This window comes from Entelurus aequoreus, linkage group LG20 (genome assembly GCF_033978785.1).
Source record: "Entelurus aequoreus isolate RoL-2023_Sb linkage group LG20, RoL_Eaeq_v1.1, whole genome shotgun sequence".
Classification (NCBI taxonomy): Eukaryota; Metazoa; Chordata; class Actinopteri; order Syngnathiformes; family Syngnathidae; genus Entelurus; species Entelurus aequoreus.
In genome coordinates this window covers 50023412-50048738 of record NC_084750.1, presented here as the reverse complement: position 1 = coordinate 50048738, position 25327 = coordinate 50023412, and the positions used below count along the sequence as shown (strand labels likewise).

Here is a 25327-nt window from a genome sequence, read left to right as displayed (position 1 = left end):
CGTAAGCCTCCTCCTGCTGGTACAAAGCCTCTCCACCACCAAGACTCCTGAAGTGCCTCCTCGTGGCCACGCACGGTAACTGCGTCTTTGCGGACGCAGGCTAAACTGTAGGGGATCTCGGAGCAGCAGTGGGCCCCAGAGGCGAGGCGTGCAGGCCCACCGGTGTGTGGACACGCCCTGGCGTCCGCCAACCACTGCCCCATCTATGGGTTGAATAGAAACACCCCCCTTCCACTGCCTTGTGGGTATCCTCTGGAATGGAAAAGGCTAAGGGAGCAAACCCCAACAGAAAACCCGGCCTGGACTCCGTTAGGTAGTTCAGTGTGTGAAGCACTGTTCTGGCATGTCCTGCAGCCGAACTGACGCCAAATGTATTGGTTTTCCATTCCTTTGGACAACGTCAGCAAGGCAGAGAGGGGGGCCCTGTTGCTTGGGCAACACAGGATCTCCATACACCTTGCCCAGGCCTCTTGTGCCCTAGAGAGGAAACTCCAGCTTCACTGTGCAGTGAAAGCACAACACGGGAGGTCAGCAGTTACCGGTTATAAGCCCTTTCTCGTTTGGCATAGGGATGGGCGCCAGGGGCTACCTCCGTCGGTAGGAGAGATGTTTCATCTTACTGGACAGCTACCGCCCGCCTCAAGCTGGGCAGCCCCCAGCCAATTAGGTGCTGTTCCGCCACAGCCTGCCTGCTTCATTGGGTGCATGAAGCTAAGGGACTCTTCCTGACAAGTGGGCTGTAAACCTTGCACCAAGCAAAACAAATAAAACAAAGACTCCAGCACTACGTCTGGGATGCTGGAACGTCAGAACCATGACCCCTAACTGACAACCTGCTCGATATAAGCGACGCCCGCAAGACGGCAGTCATTAACAACGAACTCCTGAAGCGACGAATAGACATCTCTACCCTTCAGGAAACCCGACTCCTCTCATCAGGCTCACTGAGAGAAAGAGATTACACCTTCTTCTGGCAGGGGAAGCCTCCGGGTGAAACCAGAGAATACGGAGTTGGCTTTGCAATCACGAACACTCTACCAGGAGCAATAGTACTACCTACAGGCGGATCAGAGAGAATTTTAACCCTCTGCCTTAACACCACCATGGGACCTGTCCACCTGGTGAGTGTGTATGCACCAACACTTAGCTCCTCCCACGAAATAAAGGACAAATTATATGATGAGCTTGAGGCGACTGTGAGAAACATCCCCAAACAAGATCAGCTCTACTTGCTTGGTGACTTTAACGCAAGAGTTGGCTCAGATCATAACTCCTGGTCATCTTGCTTGGGTTACCATGGCATTGGTAGAATGAACGAGAATGGGCAGCGTCTCCTTGAGTTCTGCACATTTCACAATCTCTGCATCACTAACTCATACTTTCAGTCCAAACCCCGCCACAAAGTCTCCTGGAGACACCCAAGATCTGGCCACTGGCACCAGTTGGACCTGATCATAACACGGCGCTCTGACCTCAGAAGTGTCCTCCAAACCCGTACCTTTCACAGTGCAGACTGTGACACCGATCACTCCCTCGTCTGCTGTAAAGTCAAACTGCAGACAAAAATTATCTACAGAGCCAAACCTAAAGGACCTCCCGTGTGGATTGCAGCAAAGCAGCCGATCCAACTAAAACTGCTTCCTTCAACCGTGCCTTAGAGGAATCCCTCCACCAACTACCCCAGTGCAGCTCTGCCCAGCAGTACTGGGAAGGCTTACGAGACACCATCCACACCACGGCCCTAACGGTTTTTGGCAAAAGATTGCGAAGGTCCAATGACTGGTTCGAAGCCAACGCATCTGTATTGGCACCGATACTGGAAGAAAAGCGTATCGCCCTTACCAACTACAAATGCACGTCAAGTGACAATACCCTACATGCTCTCAGGGCATCAAGGAAGAAACTGCAGAATGCCTCCCGTCGCTGTGCTAACAGCTATTGGCTACAGCTTTGCAGCAACATCCAATCAGCCGCTGACTCAGGCGCTTGGACCATTACACCACACAACTGCTCCGCTGAAATCGGCACTGGGAGAAATCATCACTGACCGCTCTAAACAACTCGACCGCTGGGTAGAACACTACTCCAAACTCTACGCCAGCGACAACACTGTCTCCGATGCAGCCCTCCGCCATGTTGAGTGTCAACCTGTAATGGAAGAACTGGACATGGAACCAACAACTGAGGAGCTAAGCAAAGCGATTGACAGCCTAGCATGCGGTAAATCACCTGGCAGTGACGGAATCGCAGCTGAAATCCTCAAGTGTGGAAAGCCTGCTCTCCTCGACCAACTTCACAAGCTCCTCTGTCTGTGCTGGAGTGAAGGTGCTGTCCCACAGGACATGAGGGATGCTACCATCATAACCCTGTACAAGAATAAGGGAGACAGGAGTGATTGTAACAACTACCGTGGTATCTCTCTACTCAGCAGTACCGGCAAACTCTTTGCCAGAGTTGCACTGAATAGACTCCAGGTTCTCGCTGAGAAAATATACCCAGAATCTCAGGCAGGGTTCAGAGCAGGAAGGTCTACTACTGACATGATTTTCTCTCTGAGACAGCTGCAGGAGAAGTGTAGAGAGCAGAGAAAACCACTCTACATGGCATTTATTGACCTTGCGAAAGCTTTCGACCTTGTGAGCAGGAGTGGCCTCTTTCAGCTGGTTGAACGAATAGGCTGTCCCCCCAAACTCCTTTGCATCCTCCAGTCCTTCCACACCGACATGCATGGCACCATCCAGTTCTATGGGTCCACATCAGACCCCTTCAAAATCTGCTGTGGTGACAAGCAGGGATGCGTGCTGGCGCCCACCTTGTTTGGGATCTTCTTTTCCCTCCTCCTGCGCCAAGCATTTGGTACAGCAACTGAAGGAGTCTACCTTCACACAAGGACAGACAGTAAACTGTTCAACCATGCCCGTCTGAAAGCCAAAACAAAGGTCAGGCCACTCGTCATCCGGGACATGCTGTTTGCTGACGACGCAGCAGTGGTAGCACACTCCCAGGAGCACCTGCAAACCCTAATGGACCAGTTCACCAAAGCCTGTCAGGACTTCAGCCTGACCATCAGTCTGAGCAAAACCAAGAAGATGGGACAGGGAACTGAACCACCCCCCTCTATCACCATCAACAACTACACCCTGGAAGTCGTAAACACCTTCACCTACCTCGGTTCCACCATCACCGACAACCTGTCACTCGATGCCGAACTCAGTGGCCGCATCGGAAAAGCTGCCTCAACTTTTGGGAAGCTTACAGAGAGAGTATGGGAAAACCGCAAGCTCACTATCCACACTAAGGTGCAGGTGTACGGAGCCTGTGTCACCAGCACTCTACTGTACGGTAGTGAAACCTGGACCCTATACTCCCACCAAGAGCGGCGGCTAAACATCTTCCACCTTCGCTGCCTTAGGCGTCTACTGGGCATCACCTGGAGGGACAGGGTCACAAACCAATCAGTCCTGGAAAGAGCACAGCTTCCCAGCATGTGCTCCCTACTGAGGCAGCGACGTCTCCGCTGGCTGGGCCATGTCCGGCGGATGGACGATGGGCGAATCCCAAAGGACATCCTCTATGCTGAACTCACAACTGGCAAGAGGCAGATTGGCCGTCCCCAGCTGCGTTACAAGGACGTCTGCAAACAAGACCTCAAGTCTTTTGACATCAACCCCGACAGCTGGGAAGATGCAGCCCAGGACCGCCTTCAGTGGCAGCAGGCACTCCGCAGCGGGCTGCTCAAGTCAGAAACCACCCTGGCCCAACACCATGAGGCTAAGAGGGCAAAGAGAAAGAAACAGGGCTCTGCGACACCGGCAACAGCTATGGGACCGGTCTGGTTATGTGACATCTGCAGCCGGGAATGTCTCTCACGAATTGGCCTACATAGCCACAGGAGACGCTGCGACAAGACCTGACTCCGAGGCACAGGAAATCAATGGTCTTCCGAGACTGCGATGCCGATGATGATGATGTGTGTCCTATAATCATGTTTATTGTGTGTATGTCCTATAATCATGTTTATTGTGTGTATGTCCCATAATCATGTTTTTTGTGTGTCCTATAATCATGTTTATTGTGTGTATGTCCTATAATCATGTTTATTGTGTGTATGTGCTAAAATCATGTTTATTGTGTGTATGTCCTATAATTATGTTTGTGTGTATGTCCTATAATCATGTTTATTGTGTGTATGTCCTATAATCATGTTTATTGTGTGTATGTCCTAAAATCATGTTTATTGTGTGTTTGTCCTATAATCATGTTTATTGTGTGTATGTCCTATAATCATGTTTATTGTGTGTATGTCCTATAATAATGTTTGTGTGTATGTCCTATAATCATGTTTATTGTGTGTATGTCCTAAAATCATGTTTGTGTGTATGTCCTATAATCATGTTTATTGTGTGTATGTCCTAAAATCATGTTTATTGTGTGTTTGTCCTATAATCATGTTTATTGTGTGTATGTCCTATAATCATGTTTATTGTGTGTATGTCCCATAATCATGTTTATTGTGTGTCCTATAATCATGTTTATTGTGTGTATGTCCTATAATCATGTTTGTGTGTATGTCCTATAATCATGTTTATTGTGTGTATGTGCTATAATCATGTTTATTGTGTGTATGTCCTATAATCATGTTTATTGTGTGTATGTCCTAAAATCATGTTTATTGTGTGTTTGTCCTATAATCATGTTTATTGTGTGTATGTCCTATAATCATGTTTATTGTGTGTATGTGCTATAATCATGTTTATTGTGTGTATGTCCTATAATCATGTTTATTGTGTGTATGTCCCATAATCATGTTTATTGTGTGTCCTATAATCATGTTTATTGTGTGTATGTCCTATAATCATGTTTATTGTGTGTATGTCCCATAATCATGTTTATTGTGTGTCCTATAATCATGTTTATTGTGTGTATGTCCTATAATCATGTTTGTGTGTATGTCCTATAATCATGTTTATTGTGTGTATGTGCTATAATCATGTTTATTGTGTGTATGTCCTATAATCATGTTTATTGTGTGTATGTCCTATAATAATGTTTGTGTGTATGTCCTATAATCATGTTTATTGTGTGTATGTCCTAAAATCATGTTTATTGTGTGTTTGTCCTATAATCATGTTATTGTGTGTATGTCCTATAATCATGTTTATTGTGTGTATGTCCTATAATCATGTTTATTGTGTGTTTGTCCTATAATCATGTTTATTGTGTGTATGTCCTATAATCATGTTTATTGTGTGTTTGTCCTATAATCATGTTTATTGTGTGTATGTCCTATAATCATGTTTATTGTGTGTATGTCCTATAATCATGTTGCTCTATAAAAACACCATAGTTGAAGGTCAGTTATTTTCATGTTGCTGCTGACATTCAAACGTGTCCTCTTAAACCAGGACACTTTATTTCAATGAGATTTAATTGGACTTTTCTTATATTAATTTCAAGGCTTTTAATTGTTTTCTTGTCTCAAAACTCCTCTTAGGTTGGGATCCTATAATACAAAACCTACTTTTCTTTCTTCTTGGTACCTGTTTTTGTGTATTTGGATTCAGGAATTATTTTTTTAGAATGCTTTTTGATCAGAAACGATACAGTTAGTTGAAAATTCAGTGCATAAAAACTCAGTTAAAAAATGCAGTGCTGAAAAATGTGCTGCTTGAAAAAGCAAGACTCACTTCCGTTAAAAGAGTAAAAGCATGGAGCCTGTCTCAGAAGCAGCCAATGAGGTGTCAAGTTTGAAGTCACGTGACACGGCTCTTGCAAAACAGCAGAAAAAAGGCAGTTAACTTTGCTAGCTGGGGATAATACAACATCATTAACATTTAAATGCTGGATATAGAAATGGTTCAAATGTGCACTTTTGAGTGACATAGGAGTTAGTAGGTGTCATGACATGCAGTTGAAGTGACTGTGGTACACAAAGTGACCAGCAGATGGTGCTGGATAATGATGTTCAAGTAAAGACACAAGCGCTGTTTCAACCCTCTGCGCATCCACTCGGCGCAGACGTGATCCCATGTACAAATATCGCCACATGCTAATTTAGCCGCTATCAAAACAACATTTCAACAATTAAAAATAGGAACTTGCTAGTAAATAAAGCCACGTTTCCACTGCTGGTTCAATGGTGTCGATGATGTTTTAACGTTTAGGGGACGTGCTGTCATGAAATCAATCAAACATATTCCAATGTCACTACTCCATAGGTACCGGAAGACTACGTCACTTCCTGGACTTACAATTGTTTTTACAAAGCTGCTTTTGAAACCTCACATTCTGTGATATTTGAATATTTTAGTCATGTTTTGTATAAAAACTAGCTTACATAGGAGTAAAAGGGAAGAAGAATATAAACATGAACAAGGGGTGGATGTAAAAAATCAGGGAGTATTATGGCCCACAATTTCAATCACTTTCACTCTTCAGTCATTGCAATGAATGACGTAAGGGGGCGCCACTGACTCCCATCATGTCATTTATTTTTTAAATGTTGATTTGTTTTTTTTTAAACAAGCCACTTACTTATTTTTAACAGAGACCCGAAAGAAGTGGTTCTTAACTTGGGTTCCATGGAACCCTAGGGGTTCGGTGAGTCTGCCTCAGGGGTTCGGCGGAGGTCAAGACACACCCGACTCATGGTGTAAATAAAACCTTCTCCCTATCGGCGTATTACGGATACGGCAACAGCAGAAGTCAGACTGATTTGCAGGTGTGTAATTTGTTGTGAGTTCATGCACTGTGTTGGTTTTGTTGTTTGAACAAGGTGATGTTCATGCACGCTTCATTTTATGCACCAGTAATAAAACATGGTAACACTTTAGTATGGGAACATATTCACCATTAATTAGTTGCTTATTACCATGTAAATTAGTAACATATTGGCTCTTAACTAGTCATTATTAAGTACTTATTAATGCCTTATTCGGCATGGCCTTATTATAACCCTAACCCTCTAACCCTGGCCCTAATTCTAACCCTAAACCTAACCCTAACCAAATAACTCTAAATTAAGTCTTTATTACTTAGAATATGTTCCCCTAGTGTCCAAATAACTCTAAATGAAGTCTTTGTTACTTAGAATATGTTCCCCATACTAAAGTGTTACCAAAAACATATAACTTTGTCTTTAATTAAAAAAAAAAAAAAAAATTATTTTTCACTAAAGGGTTCGGTGAATGCACATAAGAAACTGGTGGGGTTCGGTACCTCCAACAAGGTTAAGAACCACTGCCCTAAAGGGACATGGGGACAATTTGTTTTATATATGTATCTGGTGTGCACCAGATAGTTTCTGGTAAGCACCAGAAAGCATTGGATGCGTGTGCATGGTTTGAGGTGTGTGTGAAAATGGCAGTTCATGAGTTAATTGGGCTGTATTTCCAACTAGGACTTTCCCCCATGTCCCTTTAGGGGTGTTGTGGCAAAATGTGAATGCCTACCAAAAATGTATTTCCTTCACTGAACCTGCATTTTTGTCTTGGTGTGTCCACAGTGGATTACTAGGTGTGAGACAAACACTTTATCTTCCTGGTTATTGTATCGCTACGTGTTTGACATTATTTAAGACTTTATCGTGGCCGGAAAAGGACAGTTTGCCTCTTCTGTGGTATTGATGAGATTTAAAGGAGTGTCATGTTAGTCCCATGGTGATGTGATAAAACCTCTTTCTTGTTTGGAAGATACACACAACTGTAACTGTTATTTCTTCCTGCACATAATAAATATGTACAACGTGGTTGGATGTATTCATTTATGTAAAATTGTCATTAAATGTAATATTGCCTGACAAAAAGTGATTTGACGTAATATTTTGATATTTACACATCGCATATTTACACACACGTATTTGACTAGAATAACCTTATGAGCATTACATATATCAACATCAAGTACCTTCTGTACTGTTTACTTGTTGAAATACCCTTTTTAGAGCTAAAAACTACCCAAATGGCCACTTTGCTGCTGCCAAATATGTATTCCAGATATTATTAATGATAAAAAAATGTCAAAGCATTTCTCTAAAAAACAATATTATACATTCTGAAAATGTAAACGATAGCAAGAATATACCTACAAATTTCAGAAAATTTCACGAGCTAACACTTTGTTTAAAAGGTTTTTACTGTACCAATCTTCATGGTGCTTTTGTTGACTAGAGAGGAGATTCTATAGAGAAAGGTCAACCAATCAACGAGATTTCTCTACAGAATCTCCTCTCTGGTCAACAAAAGCACCATGAAGATTGTAGCGGGAACTCTCATTCAACCCTTTTTCGATTACGCATGCACCTCCTGGTACCCTAGCACCTCCAAATCCCTCAAATCTAGACTCCAAACATCCCAGAACAAGCTAGTCAGGTTACTTCTAGACCTCCACCCCAGATCCCACCTCACTCCTACCCACTTCTCCAAAGTGGGCTGGCTCAAGGTGGAGGACAGAGTTAAACAACTTGCACTGAGCCTAGTCTATAAAATCCGCTACACCTCCCTGATACCGAAGTACATGTCAAACTACTTCCTTAACGTAAATGACCGCCATAACCACAACACCAGGGGGAGCTCCACTAACCACGTTAAACCCAGATTCCGAACTAACAAAGGTCTTAACTCATTCTCTTTCTATGCCACATCAATGTGGAATGCACTCCCAACAGGTGTAAAAGAAAGGGCATCTCTATCCTCCTTCAAAACCGCATTAAAACAACCCCTCCAGGTAACTTCAACCCTAAACTAACACTCTCCCCTCCACATCCCACCTCCCCGGATTGTAAATAATCAAATGTAGATACTTATTCTTATGCTTTCTGATCTCTCTCTCTATGTTCACTACTTGCTGTACATATCCTACCAAGTCAGTCCTACATTGTTTCAATGTCCATTTCTCTGATGATGCAATTGTTGATGACTGAAGTGCTGATGTCAACCAAACCTAATCCCCCCCCCCCACATCCCACACCCCGGATTGTAAAAAATGTAAATAATTCAATGTATATACTCTGATGATTAACTTGTGTGATGACTGTACTATGATGATAGTATATATCTGTATCATGAATCAATTTAAGTGGACCCCGACTTAAACAAGTTGAAAAACCTATTGGTGTGTTACCATTTAGTGGTCAATTGTACGGAATATGTACTGTACTGTGCAATCTACTAATAAAAGTTTCAATCAATCAATCAATTTCAATCAATCAAACCAAAATTCTAAATAAGTAAAGACAAATGACTGATAAACACTGGAAAACTGTCACTGAATGTCTTAGTGTGATGTCATTGTGTGACAGTTTCCACATGGTGAGGACATTGATGGTCTGACTCACCGTCTTACGGATTACCTCAACTTGTGCGTAGACGTGACCTGCCCTGCTAAGACTGTTGGGTGCTACCCTGATAACAAACACAGGAGGTTAAAGCTGTCCTCAACAAGAAGAAAGCTGCTTCAGGAGTGGAGACAGGGAGGCAATGAGAGCAGCACAGCGGGAGATGAGGAAGGCTAAGGACAGCTACATGCAGCAGAACAACATGAGGGAGGTCTGGGAAGGTGTGAAAACCATCACAGGCCACAAGACAAAGACCAGAGCAGTAGGGGGGACAATAGAGAGGGCCAATGACTGGAATAACTTCTTCAACCAGCACGTGTCCTCCCCACCCCCACTCCTCATCGCAGCCACCCCCTCTTCTTCCCTTTAGGGGCTCCGTAATTTTAAAATGATCAGCATATCATCTTTTGTGTGACATTGTTATTCAAATAAAGATGACAAAAAAGAAAACTATGGTAGTGACAACATGCAGGAACATAACTGACGTAAAACAAGTAAAAAGGAAGTGACGTTGTCTTTGCACACGCTTGCATTGATCATGTCTTCCTGAACCGACCGTGCAGGGATTCTAAAACTGTGGTACGTGATGTTGGTACTTGGAGATCCAAGTATTTTGTGAGGTGGTACTTGGTGAAAAAAGTTTGACAACTACTGACGTAGTGACATTGTAAACTACATTGGCAGACACCATTTTGTTATACCCAATACATCGCGCTTCCAACGAGATCCCGTTTTTTCCCCGAGTTAGAAAGTTCCAGAAGTGTTCACGTTATACCATCTCATCTCATTGTGGATCATGTGAATGTTTGAAGTGGAACTAAATGTGATCTCTGAAAGGGGTACACATTATTTACAAAGCAGGGCCCCCATCCACATATACAATACTAGTACATATCTGACATAACAACATTATTTTGTTATTTTAATTATAAGTGTGCCAAATCACCTATATTTGAACATGATCTAATGGAAATGACTGCTGTCTGATAATCACATTAATAACACAATAACAATCATGTGTCTGACTACACCTATTAATCACTATTAATCTAACACGTCATGTTCATGTTCATGATGAAATATAAAGTTAGTAAACATGTGAGAGTAAGAAGTAAACAAACCTGTTCTGTGTAACACAACTTGAGGTTTCTTAAAAACAGCGTCCAGTAGTTGACGTAGTCTTTTGTTCTCTTCTTTTGTCCGAGAAAGTTCCTCTTTGTACTCTGCTATCGTTCTTTCACACATTTTCACACAATCACAACACTTTACACTCACACTTGATCTTACCTAAGCGATGTGTTGATCAAATCCGCCTCTCTTTGTTAGCAGCTAACAAGCTAAGCTAACTAGCATGCTAAGCTAACGAGCACGCTAAACTAACTAGCACGCTAAGCTTACTAGCGCGCTAAAACAAGTAGCAAGCTAAGCGGGCCTAATAATGTCCAAAGTTGAGTGAGACGAGTGGAGTTTATCCTGACACGGAGGATGAATAAAGTGTAGTTAGTAGCGAGGCTTAGAAGCGTGTGTGGAGTAAAGGAGGACTTTGCTGCAAAGCGCATATCCTCCACGCATGCGTCACTTAGGGGCGGGGCCAATGAGTCTTAGTGATGGGCAAGTCATGAACGAACCGTTCAAAATGTATGTTTTCATGGTGTCTACACAAAAAACATGGCAACAAATGATATTTCAAGTATATAAACTGTTTTCGACTTTCAATCAGGTATATATGAAAATAATTAACTAGTACTGTTTTTAAGGCACTTACCAAATTTACTGTACAAACTGTCCAAGCTAATAGCATTGATTGATTGATTGATTGAGACTTTTATTAGTAGGTTGCACAGTGAAGTACATATTCCGTACAATTGACCACTAAATGGTAACACCCCAATAAGTTTTTCAACTTGTTTAAGTCGGGGTCCACTTAAATTGATTCATGATACAGATATATACTATCATATATACTATCATCATAATACAGTCATCACACAAGATAATCACATTGAATTATTTACATTATTTACAACCAGGAGTGTGGAGGGGGGTGGGGTGGGGGGGGGGGGGGATATGGACATCAAGTAGTGGACATAGAGAGAGAGAGAGAGAGAGAGAGAGAGAGAGAGAGAGAGAGAGAGAGAGAGAGAGAGAGAGAGAGAGAGAGAGATCAGAAGGCATAAGAAAAAGAATCTGCATTTGATTGTTTACATTTGATTATTAGCAATCCGGGGAGGGTGTTAGTTTAGGGTTGTAGCTGCCTGGAGGTGAACTTTTATAGCGGTTTTGAAGGAGGATAGAGATGCCCTTTCTTTTATACCTGTTGGGAGCGCATTCCACATTGATGTGGCATAGAAAGAGAATGAGTTAAGACCTTTGTTAGTTCGGAATCTGGGTTTAACGTGGTTAGTAGAGCACCCCCTGGTGTTGTGGTTATGGCGGTCATTTACGTTAAGGAAGTAGTTTGACATGTACTTCGGTATCAGGGAGGTGTAGCGGATTTTATAGACTAGGCTCAGTGCAAGTTGTTTAACTCTGTCCTCCACCTTGAGCCAGCCCACTTTAGAGAAGTGGGTAGGAGTGAGGTGGGATCTGGGGTGGAGGTCTAGAAGTAACCTGACTAGCTTGTTCTGAGATGTTTGGAGTTTAGATTTGAGGGTTTTGGAGGTGCTAGGGTACCAGGAGGTGCATGCGTAATCGAAAAAGGGTTGAACGAGAGTTCCCGCCAGAATCCTCATGGTGCTTTTGTTGACCAGAGAGGAAATTCTGTAGAGAAATCTCGTTCGTTGGTTAACCTTTTTGATTACCTTGGTTGCCATTTTATCACAGGAAAGGTTAGCCTCTAGAATGGAACCTAGGTAGGTGACCTCATCTTTCCTGGTGATGACACTGTCACCTACTTTTATGGTGAAGTGATTGACTCTCTTAAGTTTGATGTGGGACCCAAACAGGATGGATTCTGTTTTACCCAAGTGGATGGATAGCTTGTTGTCAGCGAGCCAGGTGCAAATTCTACAGAGCTCAGCACTGAGGATTTTCTCCACCTGTGACTTGTCCTTGCCGGATACCAGCAGGGCAGAGTCATCCGCAAACAAAAACAATTCACAGTCACATGCCGATGACATGTCGTTTATGTATATTAGGAACAGTAAAGGTCCCAATATACTGCCTTGGGGGACTCCACAGTTCACCGAGAGGGGGGGGGACACGGTGCCGTTCACCTCTACCACCTGCTCCCTCCCCTCCAAGTAAGACTGCATCCAGCTCCAAGAGGTTTTGTTAAATCCGATTGCTCTGAGCTTATCCAACAGTATAGCGTGGTTAACGGTGTCAAAGGCCTTCTGAAGGTCCAGCATGACCATGCCGCAGTATTTGCCCGCGTCCACCTCATGTTTGATGTGGTCGGTCAGATAGAGAAGGCATGTGTCAGTGGAGTGGTTAGTTCTGAAGCCGGATTGGAATTTGTACATGAGTTTATTAGTGGCAAGGTAACTATCGACCTGTTCATAAACTATTTTCTCCATTACTTTCGAAATGGAGCTGAGAATAGAAACAGGTCGGTAGTTGCCAGGTTCCAATTTGCTTCCTTTTTTAAAGAGGGGAGTTACTCTTGCTATCTTAAAATCTTTTGGTACTTGGCCTTGTGTAATTGATAGGTTTATTATGTGCGTGATGATCGGGGCAATGATGGAGGCAGAGTCCCTGAGGAATCTGGAGGGAATATTATCAAGACCGGTGGCCTTGTTAGGGTGGAGCGCGCTCAATTTTTTAAACACCTCATCAGCTGTGACCATTTCTAATTTGAAATCATCGTTGGATACTCCTAGCTTTCTGTAGAAGGCTTTAATGTGTTCTACACCAAAGCGACCAGAGTGGTGGGACAGCTTGTTGACAAGAGTTGCAGCTATGCTGGTGAAAAAGGCGTTAAGTCTGCTAGCTACCTCCATTTTGTCTGTAATGAGGGAGTCACCCTCCTTGATGCTGATGTTGGTGAGTCTTGTTTTAAGTTTCTGGCTGCAACCAGGAAGCTGGTTGTTGAGAATTTTCCAGAGCTCACGTGGCTTATTCGTGTTTTCCTCTATTTTGTCGTTAATGTAATTTTTTTTTAAGGATTTAGTCAGGTTGGTTGACTTATTTCTTAATTTATTGCATTGCTTTTTGAGAGTTGAAAGGAGTAATTTGAGGTTGATATTATTGGGTTGTTTATCTACTTCTGTTTTACATTTTTGGTATTCAGAGTATTTCCTGTCTCTGTCTTTTATGGCAGCTAATAGGTCCGGATTCATCCATGGTTCCGAGCGGGCTTTGATCCTGACTGTTTTCACGGGAGCCATGTCATTTAGTATCTTTAGGAACGCTGTTTTGAAGCGATCCCAAGCAACATCGACCAGGTTGCTCGCGAGCACAGGGGACCAGTCCCACTCATCTAATTTTAAATAGCATTGTTCTTTACTTAAAAAACAACAACTTGACAATGGTTATTGTATGCACTATGGCGAAAAATGCAATTGGTGTATTTTTCTGTGAGTGTTTGGAGTAATTTAGTTTAGTTAGTGTTGTGAGAGTAGCGTATGTGTGTGTGTGTGCTCCTTTAAGAATGGCAGTATGTGAGGTGAGTGACTGAGTAAGTGAGTGGGAAAGTGAGGTGAGGGAGTGGAAGCAGTTAATGTGCAGGAGCGTTAGTAGCTTAGTGGATGTCCGGTTGACTTTGTGGAAAACATAAATAAAGTGACAGAGTTGCAACGAATCGACAACTGTTGGGTCGGAATGACGACCCAACAGCAGAACTGTAGGACCCACTGCCAGGTAAAGTGGAGGGTGTTACCCCCGACAATACATGGGCCCTGGAGGGAACGTCTCCCCTGCGCTCCTCGACCACTGTCTGGGAGCTGACAATCAGGAAAGGTGTAAAATTCTGCATCCGAGAGAACACAACCATTGCAGCCCATCCATCCATTCATCCATTTTCTTCTGCTTATCCGAGGTTGGGTCGCGGGGGCAGCAGCCTAAGCAGAGAAGCCCAGACTTCCCTCTCCCAGCCACCTCATCCAGCTCCTCCCGGGGGATCCAGAGGCGTTCCCAGGCCAGTCGGGAGACATAGTCTTCCCAAAGTGTCCTGGGTCTTCCCCGTGGCCTCCTGCCGGTCGGACGTGCCCAAAACACCTCCCTAGGGAGACGTTCAGGTGGCATCCTGACCAGATGCCCGGACCACCTCATCTGTCTCCTCGATGTGGAGGAGCAGCGGCTTTACTTTGAGCTCCTCCTGGATGACAGAGCTTCTCACCCTATCTCTAAGGGAGAGAACCACTCATTTGGGCCGCTTGTACCCGTGATCTTGTCCTTTCAGTCATAACCCAAAGCTCATGACCATAGGTGAGGATGGGAACGTAGATCGACCGGTAAATTGAGATCTTTGCCTTCCGGCTCAGCTCCTTCTTCACCACAACGGATCAATACAGCGTCCGCATTAATGCCGCACCGATCCGCCTGTTGATCTCCCGATACACTCTTCCCTCACTCGTGATCAAGACTCTGGGATACTTGAACTCCTCCAAATGGGGCAATATCTCCTACCAAATTTGGAGATGGCACTCCACCCTTTTCCGGGCAAGAACCATGGACTCGAATTTGGAGGTGCTGATTCTCATCCCAGTCGCTTCACACTCGGCTGCGAACCGATCCAGTGAGAGCTGAAGATCCTGGCCAGATGAAGCCATCAGGACCACATCGTCTGCAGAAAGCAGAGACCTAATCCTGCAGCCACCAAACCGGATCCCCTCAACGCCTGGATTGCGCCTAGAACAGGAGTCACCAACGCGGTGCCCGCAGGCCCGTAAGGACCAGATGAGTCGCCCGCTGGCCTGTTCTAAAAATAGCAGCACTTATCAGTGAGCTGCCTCTATTTTTTAAATTTTATTTATTTACTAGTGTGACATTCCTAACTGTCGTGCGGGTTCTCAGGACCATCCAGGGAAGACATTGTCGTGAGACGGTTTAGACTTCTTTATTATTTCAATCAGAGTCTTTTGCGTGCTTTTCAGTAGCTGCCTTTTTTCTCACGTGAGCACATGACTGGTTTCCTCCCGTCCGCCGTCTGCTTTTCAGCAGCACGTCACCGCCGTTTGCGTGGCAGCAGAGGATGGTTTCCTCCCGTCCGCCGTCTTTCTCCGTCTCCTCCCTGTCAGAACATGGACTATGATGCAGTTTCCTGCGTGGGTTGCTTTCCCGAGATGCAAACGAACTGAAGCAAACATGGCGTGGAGGTAAAAACATGATTTTATTCTACACTAACAAAACTCAAAAAAGGTATAAACAAAAGGCGCTCCCAGCGGAGGTAAAAACTTGACTATGAAAAACAAAAGACATGCACTTGGGCATAAAAACTATAAACATTAAATCCAAACTTACTTGGCATGAGATGAAACAAGAACTAGGGTAAACAGGTGCAGAGCATAAATTTGTGTGGAGAAGGTGATGTCGCCAGGAAGACCAACAGAAAAAGACAGGCTTTAAATAACAGTGACATGATCAGTGAAAACAGGTGTGTGACTCGAAACGTGAAACAGGTGCGTGACAAGACAGGTGAAAACTAATGGGTGACCATGGAAACCAAAGCAAACAAGGAAGTGCAACCAGGAACTAAAAAGAGTCCAAAAAACAGACACATGGCCAAAACAAAAACATGAACAGACATGACACTCCCTTGATGTTCACGTCTCTCACCCTTTTATACGGCTCGAGAGGGTGATTGCACTGTCCACAGCTGCGCGCTCCACGCACCTTATGCTGATTGCGGAGTCGCTCCCAGCGCGCCCCACTTTGCCGCTAGCTCGTCCACGCCTCCTCGCCGCCATCTTGGAGCGGGCGCCGTCAGTCCGCCGGCCCCGTCTCCCCACAACTAGCAAGCTGGTCTCGCTTTGCTCGACATTTTTAATTCTAAGAGAGACAAAACTCAAATAGATTTTGAAAATCCAAGAAAATATTTTAAAGACTTGGTCTTCACTTGTTTAAATAAATTCATTTATTTTTTTACTTTGCTTCTTATAACTTTCAGAAAGACAATTTTAGAGAAAAAATACAACCTTAAAAATGATTTTAGGATTTTTAAACACATATACCTTTTTACCTTTTAAATTCCTTCCTCTTCTTTCCTGACAATTTAAATCAATGTTCAAGTAAAAAAAAAAATTTTATTGTAAAGAATAATAAATACATTTTAATTGAATTCTTCATTTTAGCTTCTGTTTTTTCGACGAAGAATATTTGTGAAATATTTCTTCAAACTTATTATGATTAAAATTCCAAAAAAATATTCTGGCAAATCTAGAAAATCTGTAGAATCTGAGGCTTTTGACAAAGTTGCAGAAAAGTACTCTCAGGTCATAAACAGAGTTGGGCAAGAGTTTGAGAACAGGTTTTGTGACCTGGATCAGCTTGAGCCATGTGTGTCGTTCATTTCTAATCCTTTCATGAACGTGGACATATCATGCATTGCTGAGCAGTTAAGTGCAACATTCAGCCTGGATGCTGAACAGGTGGAGATTGAAATTGTAACACTGCAAAATGACCTCCACCTCAAAGCCCACCAGGCTGCACCAAACTTTTGGTGCCTTGTTGACACAGAAAAGTACAGTGGTGTATGCACAGCAGCTATGAAGGTTGCAAGCCTGTTTGCTTCAACTTATCTTTGTGAATCAGCCTTTTCTGACATGAACTTCATCAAGAACAAACACAGAACACGCCTCACTGATGGACATCTGCAAGACTCACTCAGAGTTGTAATGTCAAGTTACACACCAGAGTACAACACACTAGTTAACAGCATGCAATGCCAGGCTTGCTGGCTGACAAAGAAACAGATAACAGATTTGGTGTCCAGTTCAAAGTGTGACATGATTTATTTAAACATTTGAGAGTTTACTTTTGTATTTTACATGAGTTATTATTTGTACAAACATGGTGCAAAGTAATTCATGATTTGTTAAAACATGTTAGTGGCTAGCTAGTTAAAATGGGATATTGTGATTTCACACGACTGTCTTAGAAGTGATCATTTGAAAATGTTCAATTTGAAAAATGTGCACTTAGAGAAAATATAAAAATAAAGTGTTGCATATTGATATTTATCTGTTTCTATATATATTTATTGTGAGAAATCATTAAGATGATCAGTGTTTCCACAAAGATAAATATAATTAATTATTAATAATAACATAGAGTTAAAGGTAAATTGAGCAAATTGGCTATTTCTGGCAATTTATTTAAGTGTGTATCAAACTGGTAGCCCTTCGCATTAATCACTACCCAAGAAGTAGCTCTTGCTTTCAAAAAGGTTGGTGACCCCTGGCCTAGAAATTCTGTCCATAAAAGTTATGAACAGAATGGGTGACAAAGGGCAGCCTTGGCAGAGTCCAACCCTCACTAGATACAGGTCGGATTTACTGCCGGCAATGTGGACCAAGCTCTGACACTGATCGAACAGGGAGGGGACGGCCAAAATCAGACAGTCCGATACCCCATACTCTCTGAGCACTCCCCACAGGACTTCCCGGGGAACACCAAAATGTAACATCATCTTGAGGACAAGCAAAGTGTCTGTTGTTTTACAGTTTAATAATCTATTTAATAACAAATGTTCAGAGAATTATTATTTTTTTTTGAGTATTTATTTGAGGCTTCAAAAGACAAAAGTTGTCTGTTTACAGGAGAGTGTCGGTGAGGCACACACCTTTTATCTTAGCTCAGGAATGCATGGGGGAAGGAAGGGTTGGAGATAAGCGGGAAACTCTTAGTTAGGAAAAGTAAACACACTCTAAGTAAGGCCAGACATTAGTCTGAATATGATGCATCTAGCAAAGTGAGACAGGCAGAAGAAACAAAGCAATACAGCAGAAACACGTCAGAAAAATACTTGAAGATGAATCTTAAACCAAAACAAGAACCACGAAAATGTTGATTTTTGCTATTACATCATCAGTAAGCCAACCTTTTGTCCAGGAATCACAGGATATTGATTCACAATACAAGCACCATGTTTGCACCAAAACACACACACACACACACACACACACACACACACACACACACACACACACACACACACACACACACACACACACACACACACACACACACACCCACACACACACACACACACACACACACACACTTACACGTGGCACAATAACACATGGTAACATAAATCAAAGCTAGAACAAAATAAGTGTCATGACCTGTCATAGTAGATCAGACCTTGTTGTGGTTTGTGTTGTAATGTTCATGATTGCTGCTCACATGCTTAGTATGTATTACACGTGACACATCCTCCTGCTGCAACGTGACATTCATGCATGACATCACTCCCGGAGAGGCAGGAATAAAGTAAATATTGCATGTTTTCATTTAGGACAAACACAAAGATTGTAACTTGTATTAGTGGTTTGAAAATAGTAACTCTTTACTTGTTACTGAAAAAGGTGGTCGTATCCGAGCATTGCGTTACTAAGTAACACGTTACCAGCATCACTGGATGTGCCCCAGTATCAGGGGCGGACTAATCCACAGTCCTAGGAGAACTTTATTCAAAGTACTAGAACAAGACTGCAGTTCCTGTGAGGAGCCAGGTCACATGTATACTTCCATTTGATGTCATCGACCCTTGTCTGAAAGTTGGACCATGAAAATTGCTGAATGTCATCGTATCAAATAGGACACAGATGGTGCTATATCTCTCTTACACAGTGTCAGTCACTTTACAATTTTGGGGCCCTGTTGCTCACCAAAATACTGACCCCCCCACTTGGCCGTCAGTGTCCTGTCCGTTACAACTTCTTCACAACTCCCCAAGATAGGAGACACTCAGCATCCTTGGGAAGTGGACCCCAGGGGCTGGCGTATGTACAAACCCCGTTTCCATATGAGTTGGGACATTGTGTTAGATGTAAATATAAACGGAATACAATGATTTGCAAATCCTTTTCAAGCCATATTCAGTTGAATATGCTACAAAGACAACATATTTGATGTTCAAACTGATAAACATTTTTTTTTTATAAATAATCATTAACTTTAGAATTTGATGTCAGCAACACGTGACAAAGAAGTTGGGAAAGGTGGCAATAAATACTGATAAAGTTGAGGAATGCTCATCAAACACTTATTTGGAACATCCCACAGGTGAACAGGCAAATTGGGAACAGGTGGGTGCCATGATTGGCTATAAAAGTAGATTCCATGAAATGCTCAGTCATTCACAAACAAGGATGGGATGAGGGTCACCACTTTGTCAACAAATGCCTGAGCAAATAGTCAAACAGTTTAAGAACAACGTTTCTCAAAGTGCAATTGCAAGAAATTTAGGGATTTCAACATCTACGCTCCGTAATATCATCAAAGGGTTCAGAGAATCCGGAGAAATCACTCCACGTAAGCAGCATGGCCGGAAACCAACATTGAATGACCGTGACCTTCCATCCCTCAGGCTGTACTGCATCAACAAGCGACATCAGTGTGTAAAGGATATCACCACATGGGCTCAGGAACACTTCAGAAAACCACTGTCACTAAATACAGTTGGTCGCTACATCTGTAAGTGCAAGTTAAAGCTCTACTATGCAAAGCCAAAGCCATTTATCAACAACACCCAGAAACGCCGCCAGCTTCTCTGGGCCTGAGATCATCTAAGATGGACATGCAAAGTGGAAAAGTGTTCTGTGGTCTGACAAGTCCACATTTCAAATTGTTTTTGGAAATATTCGACATCGTGTCATCCGGACCAAAGGGGAAGCGAACCATCCAGACTGTTATCCACGCAAAGTTCAAAAGCCAGCATCTGTAATGGTATGGGAGTGCATTAGTGCCCAAGACATAATAATAATAATAATAATAATAATACCTGGGATTTATATAGCGCTTTTCTAAGTACCCAAAGTCGCTTTACATGTTAAAAACCCATCAATCATTCACACCTGGTGGTGGTAAGCTACTTTCGTAGCCACAGCTGCCCTCGGGTAGACTCACGGAAGCGTGGCTGCCAATTTGCGCCTACGGCCCCTCCGACCACCACCTATCATTCATTCAACATTCATTCACCGGTGTGAGCGGCACCGGGGGCAAGGGTGAAGTGTCCTGCCCAAGGACACAACGGCATGGTAAGAGGCGGGGAGCGAACCTGCAACCCTCAGGTTTCTGACACGGGCGCTCTACTCTATACGCCATGCCGCCCCTAAATGGGTAACTTACACATCTGTGAAGGCACCATTAATGCTGAAAGGTACATACAGCTTTTGGAACAACATATGCTGCCATCTAAGCGCCGTCTTTTTCATGGACGCCCCTGCTTATTTCAGCAAGACAATGCCAAGCCACATTCAGCACGTGTTACAACAGCGTGGCTTCATAGTAAAAGAGTGCGGGTGCTTTCCTGGCCCGCCTGCAGTCCAGACTTGTCTCCCATGGAAAATGTGTGGCGCATTATGAAGCCTAAAATACGACAGCGGAGACCCCGGACTGTTGAACGACTGAAGCTCTACACAAAACAAGAATGGGAAAGAATTCCACTTTCAAAGCTTCAACAATTAGTTTCCTCACTTCCCAATCGTTTATTGAGTGTTGTTAAAAGGAAAGGCCATGTAACACAGTGGTGAACATGCCCTTTCCCAACTACTTTGGCACGTGTTGCAGCCAAGAAATTCTAAGTTAATTATTATTTGCAAAAAAAAAAAGTTTATGAGTTTGAACATCAAATATGTTGTCTTAGTAGTGCATTCAATTGAATATGGCTTGAAAAGGATTTGCAAATCATTGTATTCTGTTTATATTTACATCTAACACCATTTCCCAACTCATATGGAAACGGGGTTTGTATGTTTATGTGGTGTTTTATGAGCCCTCACATTCAGTGGATGTCAGCATGATGGGACATTGTTTACCAGACACTGGCTGGGTGAGGACACACAAGGCCCACGCAAAACAGGAACAGCATTCTTTCTACAAAACATCAATTCTGATGCACCATTAGATACTGAAGTGAATTAATTAAAGGCCTACTGAAAGCCACTACTAGCGACCACGCAGTCTGAGAGTTTGTATATCAATGATGAAATCTTAACATTGCAACACATGCCAATACGGCCGGGTTAACTTATAAAGTGACATTTTACATTTCCCGGGAAACTTCCGCTTGAAAACATCTATGTATGATGACGTATGCACGTGACGTCAATGGTTGAAACGGAAGTATTGGGACACCATTGTATCCAATACAAAAAGCTCTGTTTTCATCATCCACAGTATTCTGGACATCTGTGTTGGTGAATCTTTTGCAATTTGTTTAATGAACAATGAAGACTGCAAAGAAGAAAGCTGTAGGTGGGATCGGTGTTTTAGCGGCTGGCTGCAGCAACACAACCAGGAGGATTTTGAGTTGGATAGCAGACGCGCTATCCGACGCTAGCCGGCGACCGCATCGATGATCGGGTGAAGTCCTTCGTCGCGCCGTTGATCACTGGAACGCAGGTGAGCACGGGTGTTGATGAGCAATGAGGGCTGGCTGGCGTAGGTGGATAGCTAATGTTTTTATCATAGCTCTGTGAGGTCCCGTAGCTAAGTTACCTTCAATGGCGTCGTTAACAACAGTATTGCTAGGCTTCGACATTAACCGTGTGGTTACAGGTCCAGTGTTTGGTTCGGTGTCTCCTGATAGTAGTATTGTTGAACTTCTGTCTATTCTTCCAGTCAGGGGCTTATTTCTTTTGTTTCTATCTGCATTTAAGCACAATGCTATCACGTTAGCTCCGTGGCTAAAGTGCTTCACCGATGTATTGTCGTGGAGATAAAAGTCACTGTGAATGTCCATTTCGCGTTCTCGACTCTCATTTTCAAGAGGATATAGTATCCCAGGTGGTTTCAAATACAAATCCGTGATCCACAATAGAAAAAGGAGAGTGTGTGGAATCCAATGAGCCAGCTTGTCCCTAAGTTACGATCAGAGCGAAAAAAGATACGTCCTGCACTGCACTCCAGTCCTTCACTCTCACGTTCCTCATCCACAAATCTTTCATCCTCGCTCAAATTAATGGGGTAATCTTCACTTTCTCTGTCTGAATCGCTCTCGCTGCTGGTGTAAACAATGGGGAAATGTGAGGAGCCTTTCAACCTGTGACGTCACGCTACTTCCGGTAAAGGCAAGGCTTTTTTATCAGCGACCAAAAGTTGCGAACTTTATCGTCGATGTTCTCTACTAAATCCTTTCAGCAAAAATATGGCAATATTGTAAAATGATCAAGTATGACACATAAAATGGATCTGCTATCACCGTTTAAATAAAAAAAAAAATTTCAGTAGGCCTTTAAATCGTATTATGTTTTGCTTATGGTGAAGGTTTACATTCAACTTGGAGAAAGCCAACGACCAAGTTGAAGTAAATAGTAGTATTTCAGTTTGAGCACATAATAAGATAAGGCCCCTTAGTTTGACATTCGCAGGTGGGCTGGATCACTCCTCATAGGGAAGAGGCCCTAATTTGGACTTCGGAATGCAGAAGTGATAGCCCTATCCTTGAAGTCCTATCCTTGAGAAGAGACTACATGTCATAATTATTTCCCTTGAAGCAGAGACAAATGTGTGTGTGTGTGTGTGTGTGTGTGTGTGTGTGTGTGTTTGTGTTTGTGTGTGTGTGTGTGTGTTTGTGTGTGTGTGTGTGTGTTTGTGTGTGTGTGTGTGTGTGTGTGTGTGTGTGTGTGTGTGTGTGTGTCTGTGTGTGTGTTTATGTGTGTGTGGGTGTGTTTGTGTGTGTGTGTGTGTGTGTGTGTGTGTGTGTGTGTTTTGGAGGGGTCTAAAGTAATTATAGTGGGGGCTGTGTCCTAGTCAGCTTTATGCTTAGCAACACCCCTAGTGGAAGGTTCCAGTTTCTGGATCATCTGAGAGGTCACAGATATGTTCTCTTCTGGAGGAAGATGTAGGCTATTCTCGCCCTTTTACAGCGAAAACGAAGGCGCATAGTACCTAAAAATAATAATAAATACCTTCCCTGTGATTGATAATATCTACATTCATCATTGCTGAAGGACTTGTGATGATACATGGAGTCCTTGGAGGTGAACTGGTAACGTCAACCTGAAGGACTGAAATCATTTCTGAGTCCAACAATATTTTCTGTCTTATCAAAACCACCACACTGAGAAATTACTTTCAAATAATTATTCCTTCTTCAAAAGCACGTCACCCTTTTTACTTTCATCTTCATCTTTGTGTAAACCTCAAAAATCAAAACAGGAGATTTGAGAGATTATACATAACATTTAAAAAAAAAATGTTGTGGATGGAAAATGAATATGAAGAAAACAAAAGTTATGGCAAATTCCATGGTACCTCATGGACCTGTGACTGTTAATGGAAATGAAAATGATGAAGTTAATGAATATATCTATCTGGGCCAGAGATTTAGCCTGAAAGAAAAGAGTCAAGAACAGGAGATAGGGAGGAGAATCAGATTGGGCTGGTGCCAATATGGAAAACTGAGCAACATCATGAGAGGAGAAGTACCGTTAAGCCTAAAAAGAAAGGTCTTTAATCAATGCGTGTTACCAACCATGACATATGGAGCTGAAACCTGGGCATTGTCAAATAAAATGGAAAATAAAATAGCAGCAGCACAACACAACATGGATAGAAATATGCTCGGAATCACATATAAAGACAGAAAAACAAATGAATGGGTGAGAAAACAAACGCAAGTCCAAGACATTATGAGAACTATCAAATGAAGTAAGTGGAAGTGGGCTGGACATATCAGTAGAACAACAGATAATAGATGGACTTCCCTAATGACATCATGGAGACCCATGGATGGGAGCAGAAATAGAGGAAGACCAAGAGTGAGATGGGGAGATGAAATAGACAAATATTGGGGAACAGTGCAGTGGCAGGGAGCAGCTAGAGATCCTTCACTATGGCACAAACATGCTGAGGCTTTCATCCAGCAGTGGACTGACAACGGCTGATGATGATGATGATCACATACAATCATTTCACAGAGGAGATCAAGCTTATTTTATTCCTTCATATTACTTACATTTCTTCCACACAACTCACATTTGTATTCACATCTGTATAATGGATGATAATGAATCAAAGCTGCTAAAATTGTTAATAACTAGATGACACAATGTTCTACAATCAGATGTTTGGTTGTTTGTAATTTCAAGTATAGTATCTGCTGGAATAGGAAATCACATGTTCTGTAGGACTGTGTAAGGCAAGCCAACAGCCAGTTCTTATAAATAGTGGTCCATCTTTGTGGTTAGATAATACATTATGAGCATACAACACTATAAAACATGTGGGGCAGATAAAAAGAGCGAAAATAAGTGCATTAAAAACAATACTTTTTCATTATTTTCATATATACCTGATTAAAAGTCGAATACGGTTTATATATTTGGAAATATCATTTTTTGCCATGTTTTTTGTGTGGGCACCATAAAAACATACATTTTGAACGGTTCGTTCATGACTTACCCATCACCATGACTCTTTGGCCCAATAAATGTGATGAGATGCCTTGCTGGGAGTACGTGGGGAGCAAACAGAGACACACAAATAATGATTTACAGAGCCATGATTCGCTCAGCTTTTGATTATGGGTGCCTGGCATATGGGGCTGCAGCCAAAACAAACCTAGCAGCACTGGATAGGGTGCAGGCAAAAGCGTTAAGAGTATGTAGTGGGGCTTTTTGCACAACTCCAATCCCAGCTTTGCTGGTGGAGATGGGAGAGATACCCCTAAGTTTAAGGAGAAGGAAGCTGGCCTTACACCACATAGCTAAACTATATGGGCATGACCAAGTCCATCCAGGCAAGCAGCTGCTGGAGGAGTGCTGGGAACTGGGAGGTGGGGAAAGCAGGAGTTTTGTCCATAAAATCAGAGCAGAGGAAGAAGAGCTCGGCTTGAGTGGGGTGCGCAGGGGTACGGCTGTGGTCTGGCCTTCTGTTCCACCA

General features: G+C 42.9%; 1 protein-coding gene across 4 annotated transcripts in view; it reads right to left on the bottom strand.

Moving 5' to 3' along the window:
* LOC133636336 (gastrula zinc finger protein XlCGF57.1-like) overlaps positions 1-25327 on the bottom strand; it is a 297128-nt gene that overhangs the window by 5570 nt on the left and 266231 nt on the right. Inside the window, exons 1-2 of one of the 4 annotated variants that reach the window (XM_062030290.1) lie at positions 10456-10916; positions 5688-5768 (exon numbers count right to left, since the gene is read on the bottom strand). The exons of 2 other annotated variants lie outside the window; for them this stretch is intronic. In XM_062030290.1, coding sequence (XP_061886274.1) covers positions 5688-5768; positions 10456-10579 — 205 coding nt within the window. In that variant the 5' untranslated portion in view covers positions 10580-10916. Of the gene's footprint in view, positions 1-5687; positions 5769-10455; positions 10917-25327 lie in introns of those variants that run through there. One more of the 4 variants, XM_062030292.1, reaches the window with a different exon arrangement.